At 41.5% G+C, this 15,166-nt stretch overlaps 2 protein-coding genes across 3 annotated transcripts; one reads left to right on the top strand and one right to left on the bottom strand.

Annotated features, from left to right (window-relative positions):
- Positions 1-592: 592 nt before the first annotated feature.
- Positions 593-3,468, top strand: LOC128517109 (uncharacterized). Of its 2 annotated transcripts, none has more exons than XM_053490895.1 (3): positions 593-656; positions 2,046-2,109; positions 2,264-3,467. In XM_053490895.1, exon 3 carries the CDS (start codon positions 2,285-2,287, stop codon positions 3,002-3,004), a length of 720 nt encoding a protein of 239 aa, XP_053346870.1. In that variant the 5' UTR covers positions 593-656; positions 2,046-2,109; positions 2,264-2,284; the 3' UTR covers positions 3,005-3,467. The 2 variants fall into 2 exon arrangements, with proteins under 2 accessions (XP_053346870.1, XP_053346871.1); XM_053490896.1 differs by lacking the exon at positions 593-656 and adding an exon at positions 747-1,686 and having other exon boundaries at positions 2,045-2,109; positions 2,264-3,468.
- Positions 3,469-4,911: 1,443 nt separating this feature from the next.
- On the bottom strand, positions 4,912-14,774 carry LOC128517121 (tripartite motif-containing protein 16-like). The gene is made up of 6 exons (XM_053490927.1): positions 14,196-14,774; positions 12,820-12,915; positions 11,588-11,821; positions 7,921-8,077; positions 7,778-7,837; positions 4,912-5,582 (listed from the first exon to the last, which is right to left on the bottom strand). Exons 1-6 carry the CDS (start codon positions 14,772-14,774, stop codon positions 4,954-4,956), a joined length of 1,755 nt encoding a protein of 584 aa, XP_053346902.1. The 3' UTR covers positions 4,912-4,953.
- Positions 14,775-15,166: the final 392 nt, after the last annotated feature.

Genomic DNA, 15,166 nt, shown 5'->3' on the forward strand with positions numbered 1-15,166 from the left:
AATAGGGTTTTGTTTTCTGTAAGGAGGTGTTTGACGACAGGAATAATCTGATGATTTGCTCTTTGATGTGACTTTAATAACTCAGTGTTTATTATGTACCTGTTAGTGCGGTTTATTATTTATTTTTCTAAGTTGTTCATTATTTATTGATTTCTAAATAATAATAAATGAGAAATAAAGGGGTAACACAGGGGTGGGTACTCCGCCCGAGACAGCGTGAATGTGGTTATATTCTGCTTATGTGGTTATCACTAAATATCTCAGTGTGTGTGTGTGTGTGTGTGTGTGTGTGTGTGTGTGTGTGTGTGTGCTGTGTACTGTGTGTTTGTTTCATCATCTGATCATTAAATCCACTGCAGCGTGTTATTTAGTCATTATTTATAAAAGCTGTTTAGAGATAGACTGGCCTTTACATCCTGCAGTTTAACAGAAGCTCAGGTTGAGGTTCATGACGTGTGGAGCTGAGCTCCTGATCGAGGGGTGGACCTTAAGCCTGACCCTGAGTCGTGACTCCTCCTCCTCCTCCTGCTCGATGTGAGTTTCGTTTTCTTCATAAATTCTCTCTCTCTCTCTCTCTCTGTCTCTCTCTCTCTGTCTCTCTCTCTGTCTCTCTCTCTCTTTCTCCCTGAGAGGTTTCTCGCTGCTGCACTTCACAGGTACAACTTTGTTCTTATGGTCTATTATAGATTATAATTGTATACACTGAAATCTGTGTGATGAGCTAAAGTTTGTGTGAGTGTGTGTGTGTGTGTGTGTGTGTTATTCTGAAATTCACTACAATGGAGTCTGACCTGTCACATGAGTAAACAGCTTTTCGCTGAACGTTACACACACTTTGTAATCAGTGTATAGTCCGGTGTACCTGTGAGCTCTTACTACAGAAACAGTAAAGTATGTGAGCTGAAATGAATCCGCAGTGCAGCAGAACATTTCTGTTCTACATATTAGAACATATTCCTGAGATGTGTGTGAAGTCCTTGATGCTGCTGGAGAACAGTGTGTGATTCTCATGTTGTACTCCTATCAGTGTGTATGACACAACACCACATGACAGTCTTATTCTCTAAAGACTCTGGTTAGGTGTGTGTGTGTGTGTGTGTGTGTGTGTGTGTAAGTAGACAGAAAAACAATTAAAACAGAGAAAAACAGCTGGTACCTGTGACACCTCGACTATCGTGTGTCTCTAACACTATAATCCTGTTAAACTACTAATACTAAATAGTCAATAACAATTAAAACCATTTAAAATTATTTTAGTTAAGACACATATAATTATAGAATGAATAATAATTATATACTGAATATTTGACGGAGCAGGAGCTTTGCTTTTAATCTCACCCATGATGTTATATAAAAAAGTCAACACTGGTCATGATAGAAAGGCACCAGAACACCCAGTGCACCATCGCCCACCACACACACAGAGTCCAGGAGGCAAAGAGCCCGACACCCCCCACCCAGCCTTCAATCTCCAGATCCCGATCTGATCCAGCCCCACGGGATACAAGTCCAATCCACAGAGGATCCACCCCACAACCCACTGAACCCATAGGATCTACTGCCAATGTCCTGGTGCCAGACACCACAGCACCCCCAGAGGCCCTGTGGAGCCACGCCCCAAAGGGGCCAGAGCCACCCTGGTGCCACACAAACCTGGGCTTAATGCTGTATGGTTTTAATGTGGTTCATTCTTTTGTAATGAATAGGGCTAGAGGTAACTCAGTGATTAGGGCATTGAACCAGAGATCAGAAACTCCCAGGTTCAAACCCCACCACCACTAAGTTACCCCTGTTGGTCCTTGAGCAAAGCCCTCAATCCTTGACTGCTTAGATGTATAATGAGATAAAAATATAAGTCACTCGGGATAAGGACGTCTGCCAAGTGCCATGATGTAAATGTAAAATAACTTCACATGTGGAGTTTAGAACCATCATGTGTTTACATGCACTGAGTATGGTTAAATGTTCCAGTTATTATTTTAACACATGGTTTTATTTATACCAATATTTTTCACAAGTCAATTTTTGTATTTTCTCTTTTTCAGCAACAAAGTCAACATGATCCATGAAAACAAGACACCAGTTGCTAATAATTTCTGACACATTTTGGTAAGATTTGTCAGAATTGGTTAGAGTTAAATCCATGCAGTAGATTAAGACTTCACTTATTATGTTTCACATTATACAATTACTATGCATATTTAATGGGTGCCAATAATTTGAAAACAGCAGCTATGAATCTGATATATGTGCTCTTGTTCAGATTGTCGTCCAGATCATCACCATGAGCAGAATAGAGACCCTGAATGAAATGTTTCATCTGGAGCACAGTCGATTTGGCCGTCCAACTCCACGACACGGACTCAAGCTGCTCTACTGGTTCGCTAACGAATTTCTCTCTTTTGATCTCAACAATGAAATGTTCTCTGAGTACGATCCAGATGACGGAGTGTTCGGGTTCCACCCATTTGAGAACCGATATAAAAGAAACGGAGTTAAGCTCCTGCCTGATGTGGATCTGCCCTACTACGTGGTGGGGAATCTGAACAAACCCCAGTCGAATGAGCTGCCCCTTTACCTCCGAGAGGAGTACACCGGTCGCTATGACAACAGCAACATGGACCGCATCATCATCAGCATGAATAATGAGTGGCTGGATAAAGTTTATGTGACGGAACATCATGGTCGCTCCAACTACAACTCAGACGCCACCTACCGCATCAGCAAGGGCCTCCTGAAGATCATCCAGAGACTGAGCTTAGTCGACTTCCTCTGGAGAACTGGGTTTTCAGAGTACAATGTCAAAATTCCTGCGCCGATTATCAGAAGTCTGAACATTAACATCCCTCAACCCAAACAAACACCTGTCAGTCAAATGGCCATCACTGCAATGCCATCAGTCAGTTCTCAGAGGAGCCAGTACACCTGGTTAGATTATTTTTTATTTCTACTTTTATTTTTTGCATTATTAGCTTTATGGTTTAGTGCCACTGTTAAACTTTAATAAACTGTATATAGAAGAGGAAAATAATAACATGGGAATTTCTGCATTTTTCATTTCTAACAAAAGATTGATTTCCAAATCAGATGTGTTTGGTTCTGCATCTGGATATTAAATAGTCTAAAGTAAAGCTCATTATCCTTAAGCCTTTATTTGTCACATATACATTACAGCACAGTGTTATTCCTTCTTGATTACTGAACTGTACCATCTGCATGATCACTAAATACATGTCCTTAATAAGTGTAATGCAACTTGTATATAAGTGTAGAGAGTAAGAGTGTTACAGTAGGGGTGTTACAGTATGAAGCAGTTATTTTCAGTGTATTTTCTGTACAGTTTTTTTTTTTTTGTGTAACTTGTATACATATAAACACATAAATGTGGAAACAGGCAAACTGATGATAGGCACAAACCTTTTTTATTTTAAAAACAAAAAGTGTATTGGTATCTCTGTGCACATCTACAGCACATAGTGCATAAAATAAAATATATTTTAGTAAATTTGTTTAACCTGTTCAAGTTCCATATCTTTGAAGTGAGATGTGAATATTTTGAGTCGTCAGCTGCAGGGTCCTTTATTCTGAATTAACTGTAATGATGGAGAAAATCCCCCCAGCACTAGTACTGTAGCAGAAGTGAATGTGTGTGATGTCACACACCTAATGTAGAGAGTATATGGGTAAAAACAGGGTTTAAAACTAGAAGAAAATAGAATATATCAATATTTATTATATCAAAAAAGACAGAAAATAGGAAAAAACAATGACATTACTAAACTAAATACACCAACCAGCCATGACATTATGACCCCCTCCCTGATATTGAGTAGGTCTCTCCTCTGCCCCAAAACCACTGATGCCCTGTGTGTTCTCACTCCTTTCTATCAGGAACAGCATTAATATTTTTAGCAGTCTGAGCTACAGTCATTTAGGCATTTGGCAGACGCTCTGATCCAGAGTGATCTACAACAGTGCTTTGAAGTTTCCATCATTGGATAGACCCTTACACTGATTACTAGGGTACTAGAGGGGATTAACCCAGCCAGCTGTTCTACTGGCTCAGACTACACGGGCAAGGTTTCATTCCCCACGTGCATCAGTGAGACTCGGCCACCCAGGACCCTGTGGCCGGTTCCAGTACTGTTCTAGAATATAGAAAATAAATAAATACATCACTACTCAATAAGAGGTGGGTGGTCATAATGTTATGGCTGATCAGCGTATGCTGTATGTAACTATTTACCACCATCCTGAAAACACATAGTGTACTAAAGCATCCAATAGCACTTAATCACCTATAGTTTTGGGTAACTTGGTTATTTAAACCCAGTTTAAACAAAGATTTAATACAAGAGCTGTTCAAGTCAAAGTGGGACTTCTGGTTGTAGAATAACAGAATGCACTAATGCACTTATCCCAGTGTTAGAACACTATCAAAGTAGAAAGTTCTCTAAGTACACTAGAGCCATGATCGGACTGTCTGATGCATGTCTGAAACGCCGGCCTCCCAGGAACTCCTTTAATGTCCCAAGCATGTGGAAATATCTTGGAGCGAGGTCAGGACTGTACTGGAGACATTCGATAACTCCCAGCCAAGTTCATTTAGTAAGTGGTGTTGGTGATTGAGTGTGTGTATAGTTCACACACACAGATGCGTCTCTTCAGCAACTCAGTGACGTTGATGTTCAGTGATCAGGCGTTTCACTCTCTGAGTGTTTCTGAAAACGACTCCAGTGAGCTCTGAGCCACCTCGGCCAGGATCGTCATTCACAACCTTTTTTAAAACGTTCACACCGTTCAGATGTTTTTACTGCGACTAAGAGTCTCATCACCGCACTGTGACTGAAGTCTTCTGTAAATGTCACTTTTATGCCTCCATTCAACATAAATTTAATCACAAGTCCCGGTTTGACTTGAACAGCCATCATATAAACATTGATATGGAAAAATCTACCCAGCTTTACCCAAATAAATATTACTCCGTTCAATTTCAAATTGAAGCCCATGTGAGGTGTTGTTGGAAACAGTGGGAGATGTTTGAGGAAGCACTTTCTTATTTCTGTCACACAGTTTAACTCTGGAGTCTTTAAACACCCAGAACCCGGCGTGCAGGGGCTCAGTGAATGTGGTGCGAACTCGGTGGAGGAGCGTCATAGTGTCTGTGATGCTGTAGAAGGACAGAGACCCACCTCTGTGGTCCAGATAAACTCCTATTCTTGTAGACACTGGATGTGGAATAACAGTCTCATGGGATTTGTAAAAAAAAGTCAACTGAGAGGAGTTGGAACATAAACTCCAGGATATATCATTATGGCCAAAGCCCACAAATGTACAGCAGGTTTTTCTTTCCACTCCTCTGTATGATGCTGCGATGTAAACCTGCTCTCCTCCCCATTCCACCTCCCAGTAACAGCGCTCCTGAAGAGCTTCTCTACACAGAGCCGGAGCGTACCACTTAAATACCTCAGGCCCACAGTCACTGTTTGGTTTTGTGTCATCAAATTGTACTTTTCTGTTGCCCTCAGACAGCTGGAGGTTATTGTGGGCTGTTCTGGGATCCACTGGCAACTGACGGAAATCTGTTAATCTCACACACACACACACACACACACACACACACACACACACACACACACACACACACACACACACACACACGCATACAGTTTCTCCTCAGCAAGGCAGACTGAATGGTGTTGAAGGCCTGGAGAAGTCTAAGACATGGGTATAAGTTCTGGATAATCATGCCATGGATCTCTGCACTCACTCAGACCCTGTACTACCTTCACTACCCAGTTACGCCCTCTGGCACCAAGGATGTCATGCCAACTCCACCAGCTGGTTTTAGGAAGACTGTGCTAGCGTCTCCATTTTGACATGTTGACATTTGTGTTGGGTGTTTGACATTTTTATTCTTTGTTCTCATGTGTTTTTATTTGAATTTTATGCAGTTTCCTTTTTATGAGCTCCTGACTTTCCTCTTGTTAATGTTTTGCATCTGTTTCTGTTACCATGATTTCTTTTCTGTTTTCTCATTTGCTATGTGTCAGAGCTTTAGCCCTCATTCATGAATAGCATAAGTTTAAGATTCAAGATTCGAAATTCAAGAATTTTATTTGTCACATACATGGTTGTACAAGTCCAGCAGTAGTGAAATTTAATTGCACCAAACTCCAGACTGTGCAGATGTTTAGGAAATTAAGGGAGAAAAAAATAATAAGAAGGAAAATAAAAGAATAAGTATGTACAATTGCTCGATAGTTCAGGACTGGAGTTTCCTACAGTCTACCTGATCCACCAATAATGTACTGGACTCCATTTTAACTTCCCCACATCTCCTGTGATACTGAACTTCCAGTCTCACACAGTATAAATGCAGATCAAGGGTTTCTTCCTATTACCATCTCAGAGTTTTTCCCTCAGCACCGTCGCCCTCGGCTCGTTCATCAGGGACGATCTGATCATTCTGATTCACACACACTCACATTCCATACAAACTTAAATTATTCTTTTGATTGTGTAAAGCTGCTTTGCGACAATAACAATTGTTAAAAGCGCTATACAAATAAAATTTAATTGAATTGAATTAATTTTAATAATGGCAGTTACATTTAAATTGTTGCCCACGTAAGATGTTGTTGGAAACAGTGGGAGATGTTTGAGGAAGCACTTTCTCATTTCTGTCACACAGTTTAACTCTGGAGTCTTCAAACACCCAGAACCCGGCGTACAGGGGCTCAGTGAACGTAGTGCGAACTCGGTGGAGGAGCGTCATAGTGTCTGTGATGCTGTAGAAGGACAGAGACCCACCTCTGTGGTCCAGATAAACTCCTATTCTTGTAGACACTGGACCTGGAATAACAGTCTCATGGGATTTGTGAACAAAATCAAACTGAGAGGAGTTGCAACGTAAACCCCAGGATATGTCATCATGTCCAAAGCCCAATGAAGCCCATTGGTATTGTTCCATTCTTTTGTATGATGCTGCGATGTAAACCTGCTCTCCTCCCCATTCCACTTCCCAGTAACAGCGCTCCTGAAGAGCTTCTCTAGACAGAGCCTGAGCACAGTGACCAAATATCTCAAGCTCTCTGTAAGGCTTTTGGTTTGTGCAACCAAATTGTATTTTTCTGTCGCCCTCAGACAGGCAGAGTTCCGTGTGGGCTGTACTGGAATCCGCTGTCAACTGACAGAAATCTGTTAGGCACACACACACACACACACACACACACACACACACACAGTTGTAGGATCAGTTGTAATTTAGACTTTTACATGATAAATGTAACAGCTAATTCACTAGGACGTGTACAACACACTCCACAGAATAAACCGATAAAAAATGTGAATAATATGTAATATGATAAAGTAACAGGTGTGGAAGGAGTCTTCAGTGTCAGCACTAAGTAACAATCAGAGATGGAGTTGTAATTGTAAGTTATTACACAACTTCAGCATAGTGGAGATTACACTTCTTTACATTTTCTTTCTGATTTAGAAGTTGTTGCATTCTGGTCCGATCAAAGCAGTGTGACTGGTCTTCTTCCATTACTGTCTCTGTGCTCTGTTTTATTATTTTCATTTCTGGAAAACACTCTAGACCATAGAGCCCTGAGACACATAATGGAAGAAGACCTTCTGCTTTAATTGAGATAAAGTACAAGTCTAATGAAACTGATTGCAGGGTAGATTCAGAAGATTAGTTTTTGAGTAAACCAAACTCCAAAAACACACCAGGAATAAACCAGAACCGAAAATCATTATAGAAACTCACACTGAAGAAAATCCTCTCTGAGTATAGGAACAGAAGTTTGAACCATGTGGCGTCTGTTAACTATGAAGAGAGAGAGAGAGATACAGTCAGACTGTAAAAGAATGAAAGTGATAAATGAGATGTTTCTCTGGTCATGTTCTTACCTGATGTGGACTTTGTGTGTAATCCTGTCTGAAAGAACTCTTTCACTTTTATTTCCAGCTCAGACACAGAGCTTTGTATTTCTTTAAAATGTGACAGGTTGACAATAACGTGAGGAGCATCACCAAAAGGTGAGAAGTCAAAGAGGGTCATGCACTCCTGGGAGAGACAGTTAACAACAGGAGTCAATGTGTACATGATTACTAGTGCTGGTGGATGTTACTTTTTAAAGTAACTAATTACATTACAAAATTACTGTCTTTAAAAAGTAATCAGTTACATTACAGCGTTACTTTCTGATAAAAGTAACTAGTTCAGTACTTTTCCACTGCAGAAAATGAAAACTCCTTTGTGATTCCTCATGTATGTTGTTTTAGTCAAGACCTTTATAATTATTCTACCATCATCACTCAGTCAAGTTTGGCCCATAATCTGTTAACTACTAATACCCCCATCTCACCTACTAATACCCCCATCTCACCTACTAATACCCCCATCTCATCTACTAATACCCCTATCTCACCTACTAATACCCCATCTCACCTACTAATATCCCTATCTCACCTACTAATACCCCTATCTCACCTACTAATACCCATCTCACCTACTAATACCCCTATCTCACCTACTAATACCCCTATCTCACCTACTAATACCCCTACCTCATCTACTAATACCCATCTCACCTACTAATACCCCTATCTCACCTACTAATACCCCTATCTCACCTACTAATACCTCCATCTCACCTACTAATACCCCTATCTCATCTACTAATACCCCTATCTTACCTACTAATACCCCATCTCACCTACTGATACCTCCATCTCACCTACTAATACCCCTATCTCACCTACTAAAACCCCATCTCACCTACTAATCCCCATCTCACCTACTAATACCCCTATCTCACCTACTAATCCCCCATCTCACCTACTAATACCCCTATCTCACCTACTAAAACCCCATCTCACCTACTAATCCCCCATTTCACCTACTAATACCCCTATCTCACCTACTAATCCCCCAATCTCACCTACTAATACCCCAATCTCACCTACTAATACCCCAATCTCATCTACTGATACCCCATCTTACCTACTAATCCCTCATCTCACCTACTAATACCCCTATCTTACCTACTAATACCCCCATCTCACCCACTGATACCCCCATCTCACCTACTAATACCCCCATCTCACCTACTAATACCCCCAATCTCACCTACTAATACCCCTATCTCACCTCCTAATACCCCATCTCACCTACTAATACCCCATCTCACCTTCTGATACCCCTATCTCACCTACTGATACCCCTATCTCACCTACTGATACCCCCATCTCACCTACTAATCCCCCATCTCACCTACTAATACCCCTATCTCACCTACTGATACCACCATCTCACCTACTGATACCCCCATCTCACCTACTAATACCCCCATCTCACCTACTAATACCCCCATCTCACCTACTAATACCCCTATCTCACCTACTAATACCCCATCTCACCTACTGATACCCCTATTTCACCTACTGATTCCCCATCTCACCTACTAATACACCCATCTCACCTACTAATACCCCCATCTCACCTTCTAATCCCCCATCTCACCTACTAATTCCCCATCTCACCTACTAATACCCCTATCTCACCTACTGATACCCCTATCTCACCTACTGATACCCCCATCTCACCTACTGATACCCCCAATCTCACCTACTAATACCCCCAATCTCACCTACTGATACCCCATCTCAGCTACTGATACCCCATCTCAGCTACTGATACCCCTATCTCACCTATTAATACCACTATCTCACCTACTAATACCCCCATCTCACCTACTAATACCCCCATCTCACCTACTAATACCCCTATCTCACCTACTAATACCCCATCTCACCTACTGATACCCCTATCTCACCTACTGATTCCCCATCTCACCTACTGATACCCCTATCTCACCTACTAATACCCCCATCTCACCTACTAATCCCCCATCTCACCTACTAATTCCCCATCTCACCTACTAATACCCCTATCTCACCTACTGATACCCCTATCTCACCTACTGATACCCCCATCTCACCTACTGATACCCCATCTCACCTACTAATACCCCCAATCTCACCTACTAATACCCCCTATCTCACCTACTGATACCCCATCTCAGCTACTGATACCCCATCTCAGCTACTGATACCCCTATCTCACCTATTAATACCACTATCTCACCTACTAATACCCCATCTCACCTACTAATACCCCCATCTCACCTACTGATACCCCCATCTCACCTACAGATACCCCGATCTCACCTACTAATACCCCCATCTCACCTACTGATACCCCTATCTCACCTACTAATACCCCCATCTCACCTACTAATACCCCTATCTCACCTACTAATACCCCTATCTCACATACTGATACCCCCATCTAACCTACTGATACCCCCATCTCACCTACTAATACCCCATCTCACCTACTAATACCCCTATCTCACCTACTAATACCCCAATCTCATCTACTGATACCCAATCTCATCTACTGATACCCCATCTCACCTACTGATACCCCCATCTCACCTACTGATTCCCCATCTCACCTACTAATACCCCCAATCTCACCTACTAATACCCCTATCTCACCTACTAATACCCCATCTCACCTACTAATACCCCCAATCTCACCTACTGATACCCTCCATCTCACCTACTGATACCCCTATCTCACCCACTTATGCCCCATCGCACCTACTAATTCCCCCATCTCACCTACTAATACCCCCAGCTCACCTACTAATACCCCTATCTCACCTACTAATACCCCCATCTCACCTACTAATACCCCATCTTACCTACTAATACCCCCATCTCACCTACTAATATCCCAATCTCATCTACTGATACCCAATCTCACCTACTGATACCCCCATCTCACCTACTGATTCCCCCATCTCACCTACTAATACCCCCAATCTCACCTACTAATACCCCTATCTCACCTACTAATACCCCATCTCACCTACTAATACCCCATCTCACCTACTGATTCCCTCCATCTCACCTACTGATACCCCTATCTCACCCACTTATGCCCCATCGCACCTACTAATTCCCCCATCTCACCTACTAATACCCCCAGCTCACCTACTAATACCCCTATCTCACCTACTAATACCCCCATCTCACCTACTAATACCCCATCTCACCTACTAATACCCCCATCTCACCTACTAATATCCCTATCTCACCTACGCGGTTTCATGCAGTGGCCGTAAGTACAGGTCATCATGATTCACCGCCAGTTTTGGCGCCGTGATTAGGTTTCCATCTTTCCGTGCGTCGGCCCTCACATAGTCAAACCGTATATAGGGGTATAACAGCAGGAACAACTTGTAGGACAACTTTCACACACACACACACACACACACACACACACACACACACAAATGGATTGGGAATGACTGCTGTCACACGGATTACATAAATTTTCAGAATAACGGATTACATTTAAAAAAAAAATAACTAAATAACAAATTCCTTAAATGGTGACCTACATCAAAAAAGTGATCCAAGAATTCCAACACGTTACTTTGTAAGACCTTGCACCCAACACTGATGATTACTGAACACTTAAAGAGATGATCAGCAGTCTCACCCTGACAAAGTCGAAGTCATCATCTATGTGTCCAAGCTGAACCAGTTCGTTCTCTCTCTTCTTCAGCTTCAGCACTTCCCGTTTCATACACTGTAGAGTTTCCTCTGCTCGCTCAACTTCAGCTTCTTCTGTAGCTTTGATTATTTCTCTAATCTCTGAGCGTCTCTGCTCAGCTGATCTGATCAACTCCGCAAAGATCTTCTCACTTCGATCCGGGGTTGTCTTTGCAGAGGACTGTTACAAAACCCGGGATTTTGTTTTATAAGTATAGAAAACTATTTAAACAGTGCACCATAAGACACAAAAAGGTCTAACCCTTAGATCTCTAAACTTTCAACACCAATATCCGTGATGTGTATAATTACTTTTTCTACTGTGTATTATATACTCAGCAAAATAAGAAACGTCCCTTTTTCAGGACTGTGTATTTCAACAATAATGTTGTAAAAATCCAAATAACTTTACAGATCTTCATTGTAAAGGGTTTAAACAATGTTTTCCTGCATGTTCAATTATCCATAATCAATTAATTAACATGCACCTGTGGAATGGTCGTTAAGACCTTAACAGCTTACAGAAAGTAGGCGTTTAAGGTCACAGTTCTAAAAACGCAGGACACTAAAGAGACTTGTCTACCGACTGTGAAAAACACCCAAAGAAAGATGCCCAGGGTCCCTGCTCATCTGCGTGAACGTGCATTAGGCATGCTGCAGGGAGGCATGAGGACCGCTGATGTGGCTAGGGCGATAAATCGCCATGTCCGCACCGTGAGACGCCTAAGACGGCACTACAGGGAGACGGGAAGGACGGCCGATCATCCTCGCAGTGGAAGACCACGTGTAACAACACCCGCACAGGATGGGTACATCCGAATATCACACCTGCGTGACAGGTACAGGATGGCCAGGACAACTGTCCGAGTCACACCAGGAACACACAATCCCTCCATCAGTGCTCAGACTGTCCGCAATAGGCAGTCCATGAGGAGGAGATGCACTGCAGTACTTCAAGCAGCTGGTGGCCACCAGATACTGACTGGTACTTTTGATTTTGAGCCTCCCTTCATTCAGGGACACATTGGGAAACATTTTTAGTTTATGTCTTATGGTGTTGACTCTTTTAGTGTTCATACAAATATTTACACATTAAGTTTACTGAAAGTAAAAACAGTTGAAAGTCAGAGGACGTTTCTTTTTTTGCTGAGTGTATATATATTTCAGTGCAGTAATGACCTTGATTGACTTTTTTGCTTGCTTTAAATTTTTCATGCTTTTCTCCGCTGCCTGAGTTCTCTGGAGAACCTGTGCCTGGATGTTTCCAACCTTTCCCTGTGGAAAACAAACAGAGTAATTTATTCAATATCTGTAGGAAGAGGTGAAGAAACTGCAGAATATTATTTGTCACCCATCACATCAGATCAGATATTTATTACTGTATCATGTCTGACTGCTGAGAGTTTATTCGCAGTGAAAGCCTTGTAAATCTCCATCAACATCCTATTTTTAGAATATTTAAATGAGGATGTCATGATGCAGTAATAAAGAGGGAACCTTCAGCCCAATTGTGACACCAGGATTTCCCTGATACCCCTAAACATAACTTTACCAGCAGAGAAAAATGTGTGTTTCTATCACAACTGGAGTAACCATTAAACATTATGGACAGGGAGACAAAAAAAGAGTTTGAGTAAATTAGTGTGAACAGCCAGCATTTTCAGTGATGAACTTCTGTGGTTTAATAATGGGATTAATAATGGGGATAAAACAAAAACTGTGTCTGTCTTCAGGCTGCAAAGCAACAAAATGTAATTATTTTGATGGGAAAGTCTTTTCTATATGCACAGTATATGTGTAATGTAGTATGAACTGACATGTACAAGTAAAACAATTTACAGAGGAATTCAGCAGAGCTGCATTCCTTATGACAGTGAATATTTGATTACAGTAATTTAGTTAAAGTTTAAACACTGATACACACTTTCTCTCTTATGGATCTCACAGCGACTAGACACATAATTCTAATTATCTGTAAATAAAACCATTTTATTTTTGTATTTTTCCTTTTATTTTTTCAGCTGATTCCATACTTGTAGGAAATATTTAATTCTTAGTGTGTTTCATGATATTCTGTGTGCGTGAGAACAGAGTGTCTTTCTGTACCACGACACAAGCTGCACTTTCAATAAACAAATTCTATAGTAGTTTACAGTATGTTAAAGGTCGTGAAACTGTTGAACGCTCATAAATGCAGAGCTACTCCTAAATTTATGTTCTTCTTTACCTTATCTTTTAAAAGCATTCCAGACTGGATGTAAACACTCCTGCATCCACCTTTTCTTTGGTTCTTTGTGTGTGTGCGTATATATACTCCTGTCCCCCACAATAAACTTTGAACGTCTCACTGAACACTGACTTGTGTGCTTCATTGAGGGGTTCCCTGAGCTCAGGCGGGACAGCAGAATACAGGCGGAGCACTGAGTAGACCAAAGGGGGTCTACCAAAATTCAAGAAATCCTTACAATACTTGTATTTCTGATTCCATACTTGTATACATGTACACAAACACACAACATCTAAATTGCAAAAACAAGAACAAAACAACATTTTACCTGCTGTTGAAATCTGTAACTTCTGAATGTTGTGGTGTTATGGCCTCTACACTCATCCACAAGACACTCGCAGCACACACACTTGTTCTCAGTACAACAAACAGCCTCTTTAGGTTTGTTGTGTTCGCTGCAGATCCGGTCTTTGAGGCCGTACCTGGTTTCAGTCACTTTGTGTGTGTTGCCCGGGTTCAGCTCGTTGTGAAGTTTAAAGTGAATCTCGCAGTATGAAGCTAAACACACCAGACAGGACTTCACTGCTTTATATTTTCTTCCAACACAGACGTCACACTCCACATCCTCAGGTCCAGCCAGGGTTCTTTCAGGAACATGTGTCTTCCTTAGCTTCTTCACCATTTCAGCCAACATGACGTTCCTGCCCAGGGTGGGTCGTGGGTTAAACTGGTGTTTACACATGGGGCAGCTGTAAGCTCCTCTGTGTTCCTCTGTATCCCACTGTGTGTTTATGCAGGACACACAGAAACTGTGTCCACAGGGAATGGAGACAGGATCATTTAGCAGATCTAAGCAGATGGGACAGGTAAACTCGTCCAAATTCACAGAGACTCTCGCCTCAGCCATTTTACCGCTCTCGTTCAGAGTGACAATGCACATCTGAGGTCTTGTTTTTGTTTCTTTAAGAAATGCTTTCTTTAAAAAATGTAAGGCATGCAAGATGGAAAACTTTGCTCATTTTTCCACATACTGTACATGACTAAGAACCCGTGCTCTTCAGACAGGAATGTGGAGTAAAAAACAAACAAACAGGTTGTTCAAGAAAGTGCTTAGATTTTTTGCTGGAGGAGCTACTGAAATTTCTCTTCATCTTTAATAATCTTCTGAATCCAGTACATTTTGTTATATCAGCATAACATCAGAAGTGAGAGAAGTATGAGAGTGAATATACCCCCACTGCAGTGATTCATGAGCATACTTGTCCATTACTTTTTGGTAAATATGATTAGGTGGAGGAC

This window comes from Clarias gariepinus, unplaced genomic scaffold, assembly GCF_024256425.1.
Source record: "Clarias gariepinus isolate MV-2021 ecotype Netherlands unplaced genomic scaffold, CGAR_prim_01v2 scaffold_35, whole genome shotgun sequence".
Classification (NCBI taxonomy): domain Eukaryota; kingdom Metazoa; phylum Chordata; class Actinopteri; order Siluriformes; family Clariidae; genus Clarias; species Clarias gariepinus.

Excerpts from the sequence above, each read along its gene's own strand:
- LOC128517109 (XM_053490895.1), top strand. The coding sequence starts at position 2,285 with ATGAGCAGAATAGAGACCCTGAATGAAATGTTTCATCTGGAGCACAGT.
- LOC128517121 (XM_053490927.1), bottom strand. The coding sequence starts at position 14,774 with ATGGCTGAGGCGAGAGTCTCTGTGAATTTGGACGAGTTTACCTGTCCC. Across the intron at positions 11,822-12,819 it reads AAGCAAAAAAGTCAATCAAG|TCCTCTGCAAAGACAACCCC; the intron begins GTCATTACTGCA and ends GTTTTGTAACAG. Across the intron at positions 7,838-7,920 it reads ACACACAAAGTCCACATCAG|TTAACAGACGCCACATGGTT; the intron begins GTAAGAACATGA and ends CTCTCTTCATAG.